The 18,590-nt window shown below is 46.2% G+C and overlaps 1 protein-coding gene across 4 annotated transcripts in view; it reads right to left on the bottom strand.

The window, feature by feature from the left end:
- The window catches only part of NCLN (nicalin), a 50,523-nt gene that overhangs the window by 22,197 nt on the left and 9,736 nt on the right, over positions 1 to 18,590 (bottom strand). For 2 of the 4 annotated variants that reach the window (XM_030218857.1, XM_030218859.1), the window contains exons 3-12: positions 16,523 to 16,667; positions 7,826 to 7,920; positions 7,362 to 7,442; positions 7,109 to 7,212; positions 6,829 to 6,917; positions 4,561 to 4,700; positions 4,081 to 4,259; positions 541 to 628; positions 428 to 466; positions 86 to 246 (exon numbers count right to left, since the gene is read on the bottom strand). In XM_030218857.1, coding sequence (XP_030074717.1) covers positions 86 to 246; positions 428 to 466; positions 541 to 628; positions 4,081 to 4,259; positions 4,561 to 4,700; positions 6,829 to 6,917; positions 7,109 to 7,212; positions 7,362 to 7,442; positions 7,826 to 7,920; positions 16,523 to 16,667 — 1,121 coding nt within the window. Of the gene's footprint in view, positions 1 to 85; positions 250 to 427; positions 467 to 540; positions 629 to 4,080; positions 4,260 to 4,560; positions 4,701 to 6,828; positions 6,918 to 7,108; positions 7,213 to 7,361; positions 7,443 to 7,825; positions 7,921 to 16,522; positions 16,668 to 18,590 lie in introns of all 4 variants that reach the window. The other 2 variants (XM_030218856.1, XM_030218858.1) reach the window with 1 other exon arrangement.

Genomic DNA, 18,590 nt, shown 5'->3' with positions numbered 1-18,590 from the left:
CTAAAAGCCAAAAGAAAAGCAAACTAATACTTTGAAGAGACATATCTAATATAATGTATAACTTCCCATTTCCAGAACCACCTACCGCTTGTCAGCCTTCACATAGTGCAACCGGATATCCTTCAAGTAGCGACTCAATGAGTACTCTAGGGTATGCAGGAAGGTGCTATCCTTCTCCACCAGCTGTGCTGCTCGTGGCTGGCTAGTCAGCCATTGCATCACTGCATCTAGCTGTTCCTGCTGAACCTGCTGCCAGACAGAATGAAGAGAAGAGACGATAATCTCTACACTGTTCATACACACACCAGTTTCTGTGCCTGCTTCCTCCTCTTGTCCATCTCTGACATCTCACTGTATCATCCCCAGCCACCCCTCTACACTCCCTGATACCAGCAATGTAGCATAACGCCATGAGTGATTCCCTTACCATCTGTTCGGTGAAGATCTGTAGGTTTTCAGGTGCCCCCTGGGAACAATTAAGGAAGAGGTTAGACTGTGTTTTACAAGTAGTGAGACAGGGATGTGAAAGGAGGTCGTTACCTTCTCAGTGAGGTTGTAAATGACCCTGGTTAATGCCTCAGCAATGATTCTAGTGTTTCGGGTTAAAGTACTGGTGTCGACTCGCAACCTGCAGAGGCAAACAGTGACAGTGTGCACTGATGGGGAAAAACTTCAATAGATAGCCCTGTTCTCCCTCCCCCACCCTTCCCTCTTTTATCATCAGACCTTCTCATGCTCCTACCTTGCCCTCCCCTCTCCCAGTACTTCTGGTATTAATTGGTAAGGCTTAGCTTGCACCTCCTAGTTTGCTGGAGATTTTTTCAAGGATAATGCATTTATAGTAATGTGAAAGTTCCCTCCCACCCCCAATTTCCCCTACTATTGCATATATCACAATGAATGGTATCTAATCTTTAAACAAAATGTAATACTGTATTAGACAAAGAGAACCTGAGTAAACATACAATTTAAAAATTGCTATTATCCATGTGAAAAACTGCCCCCTTAGTTAGTCAATTGACCAAATGTAATTGATAATTAGATTCAGCTGACTGAACACAGCCAGGCTTGATTGAAACCAGCCTTGCTGAATCTAAACCTCATTATATATTAGGGGTTCTCAACCCAGTCCTTGGGACACACCTAGCCAGTCAGGTTTTCAGGATACTCACAATGAATATGGATGAGATAGATTTGCATACACTGCCTCCACTGTATGCAAATCTATTTCATGCATATTCATTGTGGATATCTTGAAAACTAGACTGGCTTAGTGTGTCCTGAGGATTGACTGAGTATCCCTGCTATATATTGAACCTTACACTCAATGAAATTACATGGAAATACTTTTAAAACAAATAGGAGAAAATATTTTTTCGCTCAAAGAATAGTTAAGCTGCCAGAGGATATGGTAACAGCCTCACCCCATGCCTCGCCTCACCCCATGCTTGGAATAAACTCCCTGAACCCATTCGCCAGGCCCCCTCCCTGCCCATCTTCAAATCCTTGCTCAAAGCCCACCTCTTCAATGTCACCTTTGGCACCTAACCACTTTACCTCTATTCAAGAAATCTAGACTGCCCCAACTTGTCATTTCGTCCTTTAGATTGTAAGCTCCTTTGAGCAGGGACTGTCCTTTTTAACCCTAGTAACCCTAGTAGCGCTCTAGAAATGTCAAGTAGAAGTAGTAGTAGCTTATCTGGGTTTAAAAAAAAAAAAAGGTTTAGACAAGGTCCTGGGGGAAAGTCTGTTATTGAGATAGACATGGGGGAAGCCACTACTTGCCCTGGGATTGGTAGCATGGAATGTTGCTACTAATTGGGTTTCTGCCAGGTACTTGTGACCTGGATTAGCCACCGTTGGAAGCAGGACTCTGGGCTAGATGGACCACTGGTCTGATCTAATATGGCTATTCTTATGTTCTTATGGGTAGAATCAAGGACTATAAATCCCACACTGCTTTAGGGTGTAGTTTTAAAAGCAAGATTGTGGAACAGGGTAACTTTGCATCTCTGGATTCTGTTTAGTCTTATGTGGAATAGAGGTTTCACTCCCATACAGAAGAATTTGCAAAATAATGCTGCTAGCAGTTACAGTGATGGTTTTCTTGGGTGGCTGAAACTAGCTAGGGAGCTTCCTTATGCATAGAAGATCCTTGTGACTTTTTTTTTTATAGTGTCTTTTATAGCTTATTTAAAAGTGTGAGGGAGGGAAATGATTATGTATGAAAATGTCTTGCCTCCCTGTTACCACCTCAAATATTTCTATCTAGAGACTCTACTGCCACCAAACCACAAGGAAAGCCATTATTTCTAAATGGAGGAAACTCTGAATAGTGAAAATTACTTCAAGGGTACAGCAACAACTCATCTGAGAGGTCACAAAACTTCCCAGAAAAACATCTAAAGAACTGGAGGACTCTCTAACCTCAGCTAAGGTCAATGTTCATGACCCAACAATAAGAAACAGACTAGGTAAGAATGGGATTCATGGGAAAGTGGCAAGGCAGAAACCACTGCTATCCAAGACTAACATCAATGTATATATCACCTGGATGATCCCCAAGCCTTTTGGGATAATGTTCTATGGACAGACAAGTCAAAAAAGTGGAACTCTGTGGACAACACAGGTTCTATCACGTCTGGTGTAAAGCAAATATAGCATTCTACAGTAAGAGCATCATAACAACAGTCAAACACGGTGGTGGTGTGATGGTGTAGGGATGCTTTGCTGCTTCAGGACCTGGAAAATTTGCCATTATTTAAGGAACCGTGAATTCTTCACTGTATCAGAAAATTCTTAAGGTGCATGTTCAGTCATCTGTCAGTAAGCTGAAGCATCATTGGATTATGCAGCAAGACAATGATCCAAAACACAAAAGCAAGTCTACATATGAACAGCTGAGGAGAAACAAAATTAAAGAAGGATTGGCAGCTGCAAAATCCTTAATAGCGGTGTTCTGGAAGAAGGCGGAGGGGCTCACAGTGCATAATTGGATGGGGAGGCTCAGGGGACTAATAGCGATAGAAGAACTGACCGACAAAAGGAGGGGGAGGTATAATTCTGAAGCAGCAGAATGGATGCATTTTGACCGATATTGGGGAAACACCTTAATGGAGGGGGGGGGGGGGGGGGGGGGAAGAAGGGAGGATGAGTGGGGACTAATTGGGACTGAGGTAATGGAGACAAACAGAGAGGGAGGGGGAAAATGGAGGAGATAAGGGGTATGATATTATTTACTGAATATTTGTCTGTACCTTGAAGTTTGGGAATGGGGGGAATTAATGTTGTACGGGCTGAGATGCTGTGCAGTTGAAATTTATGTGGCATGTTTAATAAGCTTTATAAATTAAAAAAAAAAAAAAAGAAGCCACAAGATGAAAAGGGAACCCTGTTGGGATTTACCAAACTGCACAATATCATAACAATTATTGTTCATGTCTTAAAGATAAAAAAAGGAAAAAAAAAAAAAAACAGAAGTGATGACCAAATGAAAATATTAAACAATGTTGAAAATTGAAAAAAAAAAAAAAAAAAAACAAGAAACAAAATTAAAAGTTTTGGATTGGTCTAGTCAAAAGTCGTGAATTGAACCCAATAGAGATGCTGTGGCAGGACCTGAACTGAGCAGTTAATGCACAAAAAACCTATGAATGTGTCCGAATTAAGCAGTTCTACAACAAGAGTGGGCTAAGATTCCTCAACAGCAACGTGAAAGACTGATATCAAGTTATAGGAAGCATTTGGTTGCAATTATTGCTGCTAAAGGTGGTACAACCAGTTATTAAGTTTAGGGCACAGTTACTTTTTTACATGGGTGATATGGGTGTTAGATAACTTTGTTCCTCAAGTAAATAAAGTAACAACTTTAAAACTGTGTTATGTTTACTCAGGTTTCTTCTAACATATTTTGTTTAAAGATCAGAAACCACTCGATGACATATAAGTATGCAATAATAGGGGAAATCAAGAGAAGGGACGAAAACTTTTTCACATCACTGTAAGTAAAGGTTTTCAAACACTACTTTGAAAACAAAACAGAAATGAGACAGCTTTTGATTTAAGCTGTGAGACACTCACCTCACATCCATGATGCTGTTCCTGAGCCCCTCCCGGTGACTCTCCAGGTGTGAGACAGTGAATGAGGGCAGGCGACGAATGGCAAAACGCTCATGCTCCCACGCCAACATGTCCTCTGCTAGGTTTATCTTTTTGTGTACCATGGAGAATTTCACTTCTGGAAACTGGCTGGCAATCACCTATGAGGATAATGTATACAGTAGCTTAAAGCAACATTTGGGAGTGGGAGGAAGGGCACTTTCTCAGTCTCAAGAGGAGGAGAGAGAAAGGATTTAAAGGGAGTTCCTGCTTAGCTCAGTTGGGAGAGCTGCTGTCTGACTCTTTGGTCTCCAACTATAGAGTTTGAAGTTTATGCTCTGAAATCTCTGGTTACAGATGACAGGCTGTACAACCCAGGAGGGCTCAGCTTAGTAGGGAATGAGTAGAACCCAACCCCCTGACTGAATCCTGCACCCCACCCCCCCCCCCTCAGATTCTCACCATCTCTAACTCCCTCAGGAAGGTGTGCTGCAGCGTCCCCTCCCTGGGGGGCTTCGAGACATGGAGGTGCAGTGTGTCTCCCTGGCCCAAGGTATCTAGGCACAGGACAAAGGCCACATTATCCTGTAGCAGGCTGGAATCTGAAAGCAAACCAGAAATGCATCCCATCATAACCTTCCGAATCAGCAGCAACTCCCCTCCTGTAGCGTCCTTACCCCCTGCAAGGGTACATGGAGTTCTTCTGCACTAGTGGCACTGAAGGAGACAGGAGATTCCAGGGTGCAATGTTCTACTTGATTTCTAGCTTCTCTGAAGACCCTACTTTATACTCCTCACATCCCAAGGTTTCACTTTCCTTGTGGCTGCCTTTTTACAATGGTCTTATCTTGCAAATTTGTGGGGAGCAGAAAGAGAACCCGCCAATTATGCAATGACGATACATTATAAATGGCAGTTACATGGCATATTCTATCCCAACATGCTTTGCATTTGTGTTACTCCTGAAGCATGCACACAGCACTCCTTGGATAAAGAGTCTGCCACCCAAGGTGCTTTAAGGAACAATATAACTAATACTAGTAAAAAAGGCCCGTTTCTGACACAAATGAAACGGGCGCTAGCAAGGTTTTCCTCGGAGTTTGTGTGTTTGGGAGAGTGTATGTGAGAGTGAGTGTTTGAGAGTCAGAGTGAAAGTGTGAGTCCAATCCATGCTCCTCTGTCACCTGGCCCCTCCATTCATCCCTATCCAGCAATTCCGCTGTCTCCCTGAGGCCTGCCCTGCAATCCATATGCATCCATGGCCATCTGTCCCTTCCATTCATCCGTATCCAGCAATTCCCCTCTCCATGAGTCCTGCCCTTCCAATCCATGCTCCTTTGTCACCTGGCCCCTCCATTTTTTCCTATCCAGCATTTCCCCTCTCTGCCTGAGGCCTGCCCTGCAATCCATATCCATCCATGGCCATCTGTCCCCTCCATTCATTCCTATCCAGCAATTCCCCTCTCCCTGAGTCCTGCCCTTCCAATCCATGCTCCTCTTTCACCTGGCCCCTCCATTCATCCCTATCCAGCAATTCCCCTCTCTGCCTGAGGCCTGCCCTGCAATCCATATGCATCCATGCCCATCTGTGCCCTCCATTCATCCCTATCCAGCAATTCCCCTCTCCCTGAGTCCTGCCCTTCCAATCCATGCCCATCCATGGCCATCTGTTCCCTCCATTCATCCCTATTCAGCAATTCCCGTCTCCCTGAGTCCTGCCCTTCCAATCCATGCCCATCCATGCTCATCTGTCACCTGGCCCCTCCATTTTTCCCTATCCAGCAATTGCCCTGTCTCCCTGAGGCCTGCCCTGCAATCCATATCCATCCATGCCCATCTGTCCCCTCTATTCATCCCTATCCAGCAATTTCCCTCTCTCCCTGAGTCCTGCCCTCCCAATCCATGACCATCCATGCTCCTCTGTCCCCTGCCCCCTCCATTCATCCCTTTCCAGCAATTGCCCTCTCTCCCTGAGCCCTGCCCTCCCAATCCATGCCCATCCATGCTCCTCTGTCCCTGCCGCCTCCATTCATCCTTTTCCAGCAAGTCCCCTGTCTCCCTTCCATGACCCCCCCTTGCATCCATGCTCCTCCTCTCTCTCCCATGTCCCAGCCTGGGCCGCCCTCTTCTTCCCCCCCCCCCCCCCCTTCGCATCCATGGTGTCGTTTCTCCCCTGCCCTCCCGCTCCCATTGTTTTCTTTTGTGGCCACCCTCTTCGCTCCCCCCAACATGGTTTTTATTTTTTTTCTTGTTTTTAAATGTACCTCCGTGGTTCCGGCAGCGAAGCGTCAGGGAAGGAGGCGGTGCTCCCGACGTCTAGGTTTCCCTTCGCTGTGTTCCGCCTTCTTTTGACGTCATCCTTGACGTCAGAAGAAGGCGGAACACAGCGAAGGGAAGGCTAGACGTTGAGAGCGCCGCCTCCTTCCCTGACGCTTCGCTGCCGAGCGTTGCGATTGGATGAGTGTCATTGCTCCGCCCTCGACGTCATCACGTTTGACGCGTGGGCGGGGCAGACACAATGCGATCTCACCCCCTTCACTTTTGGCTAACAGAGGCTTCATTCGAACGTTGGAGGTGCGTTTTATATAGAGAGATATTCAATGACAGCCAGGTAAAGCAATACACTTAAACCCACCTGCAGAGTCAGGCGTACAAGATTTAATCTCTAATAATTCACTGCTCTAAATGCCAATCCCAAACCTGACCTCCCAGGGGACTGGGGCCCTTCACCTGTGTGATCCAGGTTGTCTTCCAGCCACCTCTTGGTCCCCTGATAGTTAAATTTTCCACCTCCAGAGGCAAAGAAGAGCAAGTTGTATCTGTACAGAGAAGGGGGAACACTTACATTACCTCTGCAAAAAATATTCCACCCCTCCTAAAATCTCTCTCTCTCATAGAGCACAGAGGTATGTAACCCACAATGTCTTCCAATTAACTTTCACCTCTGAGACTGGAATGCATTCAGAATTCAACAGAGACCATGAGTTGCAGTGGCAGGATGGATACTTACCCTGCATGAGTGCGTTTGTAAGTATAGAGCCGGGAGAAGAGCCGGGCCAGTTCTAGCAGCATGGAGACCCCGCTGCCATTGGAGTCTGCACCATAGGACAGCCACTGTGAGAGATGAATATGTGACAGCTAAGCAGGCTACCTGATGCAAACACAACACTTCCAGAACCCAGAGCAGCAAAGACTACAGAGGAAAATCAAATGCATGCTGTGTACTGGATAGCCCAGCTCTCATGGCAACAAATTGTACTTACCGGAGCCACACCGAAGGAATCATAATGAGCCACTATTACGATGGTAGGCAGGTCTTCTGCTCCCAAGCCCATCAGACGCCCCTGCCAAGAGACAGTAATGAAACCAGCATGGAGACAGAATGAGCAGAACAGCGCCCACCATCGCTAATCTTCCAGGACTAAAGTGAGCTGACCTAGGATAACACAGGAAGAAGCAATCATACAGCAGCACTCTGGCTAGTGCCAGTAGCAGGAGGTCCCTTGGCCTTGCAAAGAATATTTAATAACCTCCTTTTGCTCACCATGTTATACAGAAAAGTGTTAGCAAATATATATTGTTCAGCTTTTACACATCCAAAATACAAAAAGCAGCTCTTTAAAAGTTTATGTCATCAACCTGAATGAGGTATTCTTACACTAAGAGAGCTTTACATATAACGTAACAGCCATCCAGCAACTTCCTGCTGCATTCAGGCAGAGCTCACCTCAATGCTGGTTACCAGCCAGTCACTAATAGCCTTGCTCTGCGCACCACTGGTCACCATCTGGAAGCCATTAGCTGTGGCAGTGTGAAGCAGCACTAAGGAAATAAAAGTCAGATAAACATTGGTCAGCACTCGATAAGCCTACATGCCAGTTTGCAAATTAAGGTCTCTTAGAGTGCCAGAGGTCCAGTATCAAGGAAGAACCGTTGCATTTCTTATATGTTTTCTGAGCACATGCCACTCCCTGCTTGCATGCCTTCTAATACCTCCCACCTGAATTCACTGAAACACCAAGACCTTACTGAATTCAAATCTCTAAGGAAAGAAACCCCATCACATTTTCAGAGGATTTCCCCCTAGCCCCACCACTTATAGAAATAACTGGTATTCAGCATTGGTTACTTTCAGGGCTTAATTTGTAGACAAAAAGGAAGTGAAACTGTGGAATCAGGGAGGGGACAAGTGGGCCTGGGCAGAAGCAACAGGAGAAGAGGGGTTGGGTTAGGGAGCAGAGTGTTATCCGCTGTGTTCCAGGTTCATCCCTCCTCTTTAGGCTGCCTGGAAGAGAGGGGCTGAAATTAAACACCTTTGGCTCTGGAGTCTGAAAAGAAGTGGTGAAACTATGTTCCAGGCCATTCCCCCAGAAATTAAACCCTGGGACTTTAATTTCAAATGGATGTAATCCACTATTGGTTTGGGATTACTAAGAGAGTATATCCCTGTACACAGTTACTGGGGGGGGGGGGGGGGGGGGGGGTGGTCCAAGGGTGGCAGGAAGCCCAGCCCAAGGGGAGTAGCTTTGAAATAAAATGCAGAAAGAAAGTGCACTGGGAGGAAGAGTGACAGGGAAGGTGGCATAAGGCGTTAATAAAAGTGTTAGTTGCCCTTTAGGAGAGGCTGGGATGGAGAGAGTTTGAGTTCTGCCTATAGCTGTGGGTCTTTGGTTGCTGCAAGCCCCTGCCAAGTGACTCAAAGAAGGAGAAGGTTTTCTTATATTTTGTCCTTGTGATGACTTATACTGTGCCAAAACTGGAAATACAGAATAATAGAATTCAGTAGCATCCAAAACTTATTAACATTTTAATTGTGTTCACATTTGGGTAATAACTGAGAAAATGCTGTTAAAAATTATATTAGAAAGCGTGAAGTCGACTTGGTTAACTTCTGCTGTATATCAACCAGTAGTAAATAGTAGTGATAAAAATTTTCAAGTGCATTTTTATAATATACCATTGCAATCCACAAAACAAAAGGAGCAAGTTCCTACATGCCATTTTTTTCTTTTGATCTAGGAACAGGAAAAAAAAAAAAAGATTTTAAATGCTCCCAGGTTTCAACCTAATTCATGTTTGATGTATGATATAAATATTTGTCATAAGTAAATAGAAACCCTGAATATTGAGCACCTGATTCTCATAATATGTCTGTTTTAGTTGCCCTTTACCAGGACAAAAAAAATCTCTGCACGAATATAACATATTCTAGGGGGTCCTTATTCCTCCCCCTCCCCCCAGTCTGCATTTGCTGCCTGCCGCCGGCCTCTTCTTCTCTTTACCGCTGTCCCGCCCTGTTTCTCTGAAACACCCCCCACCCCCCAGGGGGTACGATATCTTTTCCTCCTCTCTCCTCCCATCCCTGGGTTTACCTCCACTTGCTTGGCAGAGCCGCCAGGCTGCAGCAACAATTCACATTCGCTGCCTGCCGCCAGCCTCCAAGTCTTCTCTCTAGCGTGTCCTGCCCCTGAGGAAACAGGAAATTATGTCAGACAGGGCAGGACACACTACAGAGAAGAATCGAAGGCCAGCGGCAGGCAGCGAATGTGACTCTCTGCCGAGCAAGTGGAAATTAACCCTGGGGGGGGGGAGAGGGGTTTGAGAAAGACAAGGCAGAACGCGGTAAGGGGGAAAGGGAAATGGGACTTGATATACTGCCTTTCTGTGGTATTTTGCAACTACCTTCAAAGCAGTTTACACATATACAGGTACTTATTTTGTACCTGGGGCAATTGAGGGTTAAGTGACTTGCTCACAGTAACAAGGAGCTGCAGTGGGAATTGAACCCAGTTCCCCAGTATCAAAGTCCGATGCACTAACCACTGGGCTACTCCTCCACTCCAAAAGAGAAGAGCCCAGCAGCAGGCAGGCAGCAAAAGTAAATAAACCGGGGGTGGGGGGGGGGGGGGTGGGGAGAGAGGTTCCAGCCCAGTCTGGAGAAGCAGATATTTAATTAGCCTCATAAAGACAGCACCTATGTACAGTGAGATTAACCCCTAAATAATGCAAGGCTGTGGGAGTCCAACAAAAAGAAAGATGTCTCTAAACCCATGAACATTCCTGTTCCCCTACTGAAATATTCAAAATTTGAACCCTATTATCCCTTCCACTCGATGCAGTCCCCCCCCCATTATACCTGCACCCGACAGTGCTAGACTTCCACACCCCCCCCCCCCCCGGTTTACCCTCCTACAATGAAAAAGAAGTACATAAATTATAAGGCTACCCTTTCAGTCCTAAGCCAGCATGATAAGAAAGCACAAATCTTACACCAGTATACATGTAGTGTGCATAACCAGGCCCACTGCAAAAGCAGAAAAAACAGTTCTCCAAGGACAAGCAGGCTGCTTGTTCTCACGACTGGGTCGACGCCCACGGCGGCCCAAAAACAGCAATTTTTCCCAAGCAAAAATAGGCAAAGCTTTGCCAGAGCCTTCCAGAGCGCGAGGCGCGCACACTGCGCATGCGCGGCCATCTTCCCGCCTGTCGCGCGAGAGTCCCGCTTCAGTTTTTTCTTTTCTGCGGTTGGAGAGTGGCTGCTTGACCGCCTCTCTCCGTTCAGCCCAAAGAAAGAGCTTTCGGTTTTGAGCTTTGCTCCATTTTTTCTTAGTTTCCTTTTTCTTTCGATTTCTTTGTTTCCTTCAAATGTTTTTAAAAAATTCCCTTATTTCTAGTTTTGTCCTCTTTAAGTTTTCTTTCGCTTCCGTCGCGGTCCTCTTAGGCCAAGCGTAAGCGGTTTCTCATTTTTGTGCCCTTACTTTTGGCACCATCGAGAATTTTGACTTCGCCGCCGCCGCCGCCGCTATTTTTCCATCCATGTCATCGAACACTCCCAGCGACTTCAAGAAGTGTACTCAGGGCAACCGGAAGATCTCAGGTACTGACCCCCACGCGTGGTGTCTTCAGTGCCTTGGGCCCGACCATCGCCCAGACGCATGTAAGTTGTGTCTTAGCTTGAAAAAGCGGACACAGGCATGAAGACAAGCTCTTCGGGACCGACTTTTCGGAGCTTCGTCCGGCTCCTCGGCGTCGACAGCGGTACAGAGGTCGGCGGCATTGATGGCACCAGGGATCGCATCAACCTCAGCAGCACAGGTAATGGCTGTCCGGAGACCATCACACGCTGGGAGCAGTGAGCCGTCGAGTGGGTCTCCACCTGTCTCGAAGACTCCTGCTCTGCAGGCCCACCAGGACCAACCACTCTTGGACCCAACCCCGAAGAGGTGTGTGGATTCCATGTCCTCCTCGTCGGTACCGAGTATCGATGACGTGCATTCAGCGAAGACTAAGAAACATCGTCATCAATCTCCTTTCAGGCACGGTACCGGGAGCTCCGGGGCGTCGAAGGATGCGGCACCCATGAAGCGCCAATGCCGGGAGGATCGCTCGCCCTCCATACAAGAGGTGTCGGTGCGTCAGTCTCCTGACAGCCTGGTACCGCCTCCTCAACCTCCAAAGGTTCTGACGCCGGTTCCTGCACCGACCCCACAGCCTTGCTCGACAGCGACTCTAGACGAGTGCATCCGAGCCATTCTTCCAGGTCTTCTGGAGGGGTTGCTGCGCCAGTCTGCTCCGGTACCGGGGGTGCTTGCGCCCTCGGCTCTGTTGATGGAAGCGCCAGCTGGCTCTATGCCTATGGTGAGGTCTCCAATGCCGATATCGACTGCGGCATCGGCTGCCACCCAAGTTGACTCCCCGTCGACATCGCTGGAGGGAGCTTCATCGCTGCCGGCATGGGAGTCGACTTCTCGGCATCGCCATCAAGGACATGGTTCCTCGGTGTTGAGACAGGCCCGGTTTTGGACTGCAGTTAAGGAACTCTTGTCTGATACTGATGAAGATGCCTCGTGGGATGAAGGGCAAGATCCCAGGTATTTCTCTTCCGAGAAATACCCTTTGGTCTTCCGAGGAGTCTTGTGGTCTTCCCTCTGATCCTACTCCTTCTCCAGAAAGGAAGCTTTCTCCCCTGGAGAATCTTTCTTTCTCTTCATTTGTCTGGGAAATGTCTGTGGCTATTCCCTTCCCTGTGGTATCTGAGGATGAGCCCAGGACTGAGATGCTCGAGGCCCTTGACTATCCTTCGCCACCTAAGGAGTCATCCATGGCTCCTTTGCATAGTGTCCTTAAGGAGACACTTCTAAGGAACTGGATGAAACCACTAAGTAATCCCACCATCCCCAAAAAAGCTGAGTCCCAATATCGGATTCACGGAGAACCTGAGTTGATGAAGTCGCAGTTACCTCACGACTCTATGGTTGTGGATTCCGCTCTCAAGAGAGCCAGGAGTTCTAGAGATTTAGCCTCGGCGCCCTCGGGACGAGAATCTAGAACCCTGGATTCTTTTGGGAGAAAGGCCTACCAGTCCTCTATGCTCGTGGCCAAGATTCAATCTTACCAGCTCTACACGAGCATTCACTTACAGAACACGGTGAAGCAACTGGCAGACTTGGTTGATAAGCTCCCTCCGGAGCAGGGCAAGCCTTTTCAGGAGGTGGTCAGGCAGCAGAAGGCGTGTCGTAAATTCCTGTACAGGGGTGCTTACGATTCTTTTGATGTTGCATCCAGAACCGCTGCTCAAGGTATAGTGATGTGCAGACTCTCATGGCTGCGTGCCTCTGACCTGGACAATCGAGTCCAGCAGCGGATTGCGAATGTCCCTTGCCGGGGGTGGGGGGGGGGGGGGGAATAACATTTTTGGCAGAAAGTCAAGTAGGTGGTCGATCAGATCACGCAGCAGGAAACCGCTATGGACAATCTCTCCCGCTGGGCGCCTTCTGCCTCTACCTCAACTGGTAGACGATTTTTCCGGGGAAGGAAGAGTGCTCCCTATGCCTATAATAGGCGCAGGTACAATCCTCCTTCTCGACAGCATTCTCAGGCTCATCCCCAGCGCACTCGTTCACGTCAACAGCGTGTGCCAAGGCAGGCCCCTGTGGCTCCCCAGCAAAAGCAAGGGACGGGCTTTTGAGTGGCTTCAGCTGAGCATAACCGCCATAAAAGTGTCCGTGCCGGACGATCTGCCAGTCAGAGGAAGGTTAAAATATTTTCACCAACGGTGGCCTCTCATAACCTCCGATCGGTGGGTTCTTCAAATAGTCCGGCAAGGACACTTCCTCAATTTGATCTCCACACCTCCAAATTGCCCACCGGGAGATCAGTCCTTCAGCTTCCAGCACAGGCAGGTACTTGCAGAGGAACTCTCCGCCCTTCTCAGCACCAATGCGGTCGAGCCCATTCCACCAGGGCAAGAAGAGCTGGGATTCTATTCCAGGTACTTCCTTGTGCAAAAGAAAACAGGGGGTATGCGTTCCATCCTAGACCTAAGGGCCCTGAACAAATTCCTGGTCCGAGAGAGGTTCAGGATGGTTTCCCTGGGCACCCTTCTTCCCATAATTCAGAAAAACGATTGGCTATGCTCTCTGGACTTAAAGGATGCTTATACACACATCCCGATACTTCCAGCTCACAGGAGGTATCTTCGATTCCGTCTGGGAGTGCAGCACTTCCAGTACTGTGTGCTTCCCTTTGGTCTGGCGTCTGCGCCCGGGGTCTTTATAAAATGCCTGGCAGTAGTTGCAGCGTCGCTACGCAGACTGGGGGTGCATGTGTTCCCTTATCTCGACGATTGGCTGGTGAAGAACACCTAAGAGGCAGGAACTCTACAGTCCACGCAGATGACTATTCAACTCCTGCAGCTACTCGGGTTTGTTATAAATTACCCAATGTCCCATCTTCTTCCAGTTCAAAAACTAGAATTCATAGGAGCTCTGCTGAACTCACAGACGGCTCACGCCTATCTCCCGGAGCCGAGAGCAGACAATCTTCTGTCTCTAGTTTCCATGGCCAGAGCGTCTCAGCAGATCACAGCTCGGCAGATGTTGAGACTCCTGGGCCATATGGCCTCCACAGTTCATGTGACACCCATGGCCCGTCTTAACATGAGATCAGCTCAATGGACCCTAGCTTCCCAGTGGTATCAAGCTGCGGGGGATCTAGAGGATGCAATCCAGCTGTCCACCAATTTTCACAATTCCCTTCAGTGGTGGACAATTTGATCCAATTTGACCTTGGGACATCCATTTCAAATTCCTCAACCACAAAAAGTGCTGACAAAGGATGCATCCCTCCTGGGGTGGGGAGCTCATGTCAATGGGCTTCACACTCAAGGAGTTTGGTCCCTCCAGGAAAGGGGTCTTCAGATCAATCTCCTGGAGTTACAAGCGGTCTAGAACACTCTAAAGGCTTTCAGAGATCGGCTGTCCAAGGTTCTCTTGTAATTTTTCACATCCTCTTGTGATTTAACAACTTTGAATAACTTTGTGTCGTCAGCAAATTTAATTACCTCACTAGTTACTCCCATCTCTAGATCATTTATAAATATGTTAAAAAGCAGCGGTCCCAGCACAGACCCCTGGGTAACCCCACTATCTACCCTTCCTCCATTGAGAATACCGACCATTTAACCTCTCTGTTTTCTACCTTTTAAGCAGTTTTTAATCCACAATAGAACACTTTTTCTTTATTTTAAAAACTTACATATCACCTATAACTAGGTGTTTTCCATAAAAACATTCATAAATCAACCACAAATACAAAAACATTGCGCAATATCAAACAACAGACATGTATAATTACCAAAATGTAAAAATAAACAGTTTTGTTTTCCAAAGTTTTTAAACTGCTTAAGGTCAGATTATCACCAAAGCTGGCCAGATAGTTCATTCCACAAGGAGATTCCAGCTGACATAAAAGCCGAAACTCCTGTTATCAGCCTATCACAATTGCATTACTGCTTCTACAGAAATACGCATAATACCTCTTTCATGAGGTACTTTGTCAAATTCCTTTTGAAAATCCAGATACACAATATCAACCGGCTCACCTTTATCCACATGTTTGTTCACTCCTTCAAAGAAATGTAATAGATTGGTGAGACAAGATTTCCCTTCACTAAATCCATGTTGGCTTTGTCTCATTAATCCATGCTCAAATTACATTGGCCACCCTCCAATCTTCCAGTACCACGCTTGATTTTAAAGATAAATTACATATTACTAACAATAGTTCTGTAGGTTCATTTTTCAATTCTATCAGTACCCTGGGATGAATACCATCCAGTCCAGGCAAATTGCACCATTACATCTTGCAGATTTATAAGATTTTATTCAGGTTCTCTGAATACCATTTCTGGCACCGGTATCTCTCCCAAATCTTCCTCAGTGAAGACTGAAGCAAAGAATTCAATTAATCTCTCCGCTATGGCTTTGTCTTCCCCGAGTGCTCCTTTTACCCCTCAGTCATCTAGCAATTTGAATTTTCCTAAACAGATCTACGATCTAAGAGGGAAGAGGTAAAGCATTCCAGAGGGTGGGGACCATAACTGAGAAAACAGAATGACACGTGGTATCTTATCTAATTTGTCAGAAGAAAGGTATGACTAGGAGGATGCTGTTCGGATGAATGAAGGGCCAGTGATGGAGAATAAGGTGACAGGAGATGTACCAGAAAAGAAGGGGAGCCAGTGCTCCTTATTTTAAAAGGCCAAAAGAAGAACCTTATAGGTAATTCTGTGTGGAACTGGTATCTAATGTGCAGCCTTTAGGAGAGGTGTAACATGCTCAAATTTTTTTGCTCCTGTAATCAGTTTGATGGAAGTGTTTTGAATTAATTAATACGATGTATGTTTTTCTGCCTCAGACCCTTGTATACTGAGTTACAATAGTCTATTTGGGAACGGACAAGGGAGTGGACTAGTGTCTGAAGAGCAGGAGGATGGCCAAGCGATCTGATCAATCGAATTAGGAGTAATTGAAAAGCAACACTGAATCAAAGTAGAAATTTGTGGTTGGAAATAAGAGCATGGTCAAGTAGGATGCCAAGTAGTTTTAGGGAGGAAACTAGTGAAATTTGTACATTGTAAAGTAAAAGTGGAGTGGAAAGAGCCATGCCATGAGGGTCTGAGAATAGGAGGGCCTTGGATTTCTCTGTGTTCAACTTTAACTTGTGGTCAGTTAACCAAGTGACTTTTGAGAGTCTGTTATTGAGATTGGTAGGATCTAGAGGGGTCAAGATTTGATTGAGGTCTATATATACAAAACCTGTAAGGCCTATGGACTGTATAAGGGTTAAAAGTGGTGCCATAAAATGTTGAATACGGTTGGTGCCAATATGGATCCTTGAACTCCACAAGCCACAGAAAATGACCTAGGTAGAGCTCCTTGGTGGTTCACTATATAGTCTCTAGCTGTGAGATATGACTGGAACCAGGCCAAGACTTGACCTGCAATGCCGATGTGATGTAGGCGTGTAATAAGAGGACATGATCTATGAGATCAAATGCAACTGAGAGATCGAGGGAGAGGAGAAGCACTGAATTGGTCTAAGTGGTAATTTGGACCTGCCCCCCCCCTCCCCCCAGACTCACCTTCAGCTGCAGAGGAAGAGCCTTGAGATGCAGAGGCAGCCAGAGTCTGTTCATAGATAGAGATCAGCTCTTCATCCTCCACAGCAAAATACACAGGGACGATGGTCTCCATTGCAACCATCTCTGGCTCTATCTCCATGAATTGCTGAGAACAGATAAGTGAAACAGTTAAACACTTTTTTTCCCCGAGATCAAAGCATCCACCCACCACAGCAAAGATCCTCCATAAACCCACAGAGAGAGGCATCAAAAGCACAGTGCTGGAATCAGACCAGATCTGCACAGCCCAGTACAAGTGTTTTCCAAAAGCTAGTGGTTAGAGCACGTCTTGACATCCAGAGGTGGCCGGTTCAAATCCCACTGCTGCTCCTTGTGACCCTGGGAAAGTCACTTAACCCTCCACTGCCTCAAATACAAACTTAGATTGTGAGCCCTCAAGGGACAGAGAAATGCCCAGTATACCTGAGTGTAACTCACCTTCAGCTACTACAGAAAAGGTGTGAGCAAAATCCAAAGAAACAAATAAATCTCATGCATATTATGGATATCCTGAAAACACAATTACCTAGGTGTACCTCCAGGAGAGGGTTGGGAAATATTGATTTAAATGGCGAGAACCGCAGGCTGAGAACAAGGAAGCCCATCAGCACTTTTTTACCTCATCTTCCATTGTCACTCCACTTCTACTCAAGGAACACTGGCTTCCTACTGAATTAAATTCAAAATTTATTGTGAAAAGATATCCTGAAAACCCCAACTGGCTGGGTGTGCCCTGAGGACTGGGTTGAAAACCTCTGCCTTATATTCTTTCAAGATCACTCAGATCTTCACAAGAACTGCAGTCCAAAGCCAGGAAAATGTAGCAAGAAGATACAAAAGTACTTCCCATCATTTTAGGTGCCACAGGCTTGATTAGAAGGAAATTTCTAATCATATCAATCTGGATAGATTGCCTATATATGTTATATCTTAAAAGCTCCAGATGGATGCTCTCTTTGGCATGATACAAGTACTACAGTAAGCATTAGCAGTAAATTTGAGAGACTGAGATCATACTCTACATGCCCTGGCTTAGGAGTGAGGTTCAATATCGTCATGATATGCGCAAAACTTACTCATTTGGAGACAATGTCCCCAGACTCCTCCTTACTGTACCCCCCCCCCCCCCACCAACCAGAACTAAAATGGAGCTTACTAGATGCTCTGCTTTCACATACTTAGCACTTTCTTTATGGAACACATTGTTCCTGGGAGATAGGAACAAGATCTGCTTTTGTAAATGTAAGAAAAACATCAAAACCTGACTCTTCACTCTGGTGAAGTTGCAGGATGAGAGGTTTGAGAAAGACTGTGGAACTCAATTGCCCTCCTTATGTATCCCTTGCTTGTTCTTTCCCTCTATGTATCCATTGGTTTATGGTCTTAAGTATTTACATTTCTTGTTTGTACTTTGCAGCCCCTCTTTTTATAAACTGTCTACAGTGCTAAGAGCAGTATATCAAGTGCAATAAATACATCAAAGAGAGCAGAGGTCCTATGAGGTCAGGGAAGCACCTGCTGCACCTGAATGTAACTCACCTTGAGCAACCAAGGAAAGGTGCGAGCCTGAACATGCACATGCACTGTCACTCTGTGAAGGATGCAAAATGTCCTACCACACATTCTAAGATACACAGAAACCTGTGTCATGCAATACTTCCAAACAAAACAAGTGTGGAAGTTGCCAAAGAAATGTTCAAGATGATAAATAAAGTCAATATACCAATGATGAAGTCCATCACATTTGTTTATTCATAATTGGTTAGACCTCAATGCAACTGAAGACATCAGACCCAACATGTGACATGTTTCACCACACAAGCCTTCTTCAGGGGTCATCTAAAATTTGCATAGATAAAAAGTTGGAGGTTAAAACCAAATGGAGGATGGGAAAGTATCCTAGTAGTCTACAAAAAGAACTGCGATGCAGTCATCCAGCACTACTCCACACAACAAAATTATCTGTATGGGGTAGCGATGGATGAGTTTTAGAGGACCCCTGTGTGCTGAAACATGGCCCATGTTGGGT

The sequence above is a fragment of the Microcaecilia unicolor genome, chromosome 11 (genome assembly GCF_901765095.1).
Source record: "Microcaecilia unicolor chromosome 11, aMicUni1.1, whole genome shotgun sequence".
Lineage (NCBI taxonomy): Eukaryota > Metazoa > Chordata > Amphibia > Gymnophiona > Siphonopidae > Microcaecilia > Microcaecilia unicolor.
The sequence above is the reverse complement of the archived record's forward strand: the minus strand, read 5'-3'. Positions and strand labels throughout refer to the sequence as shown.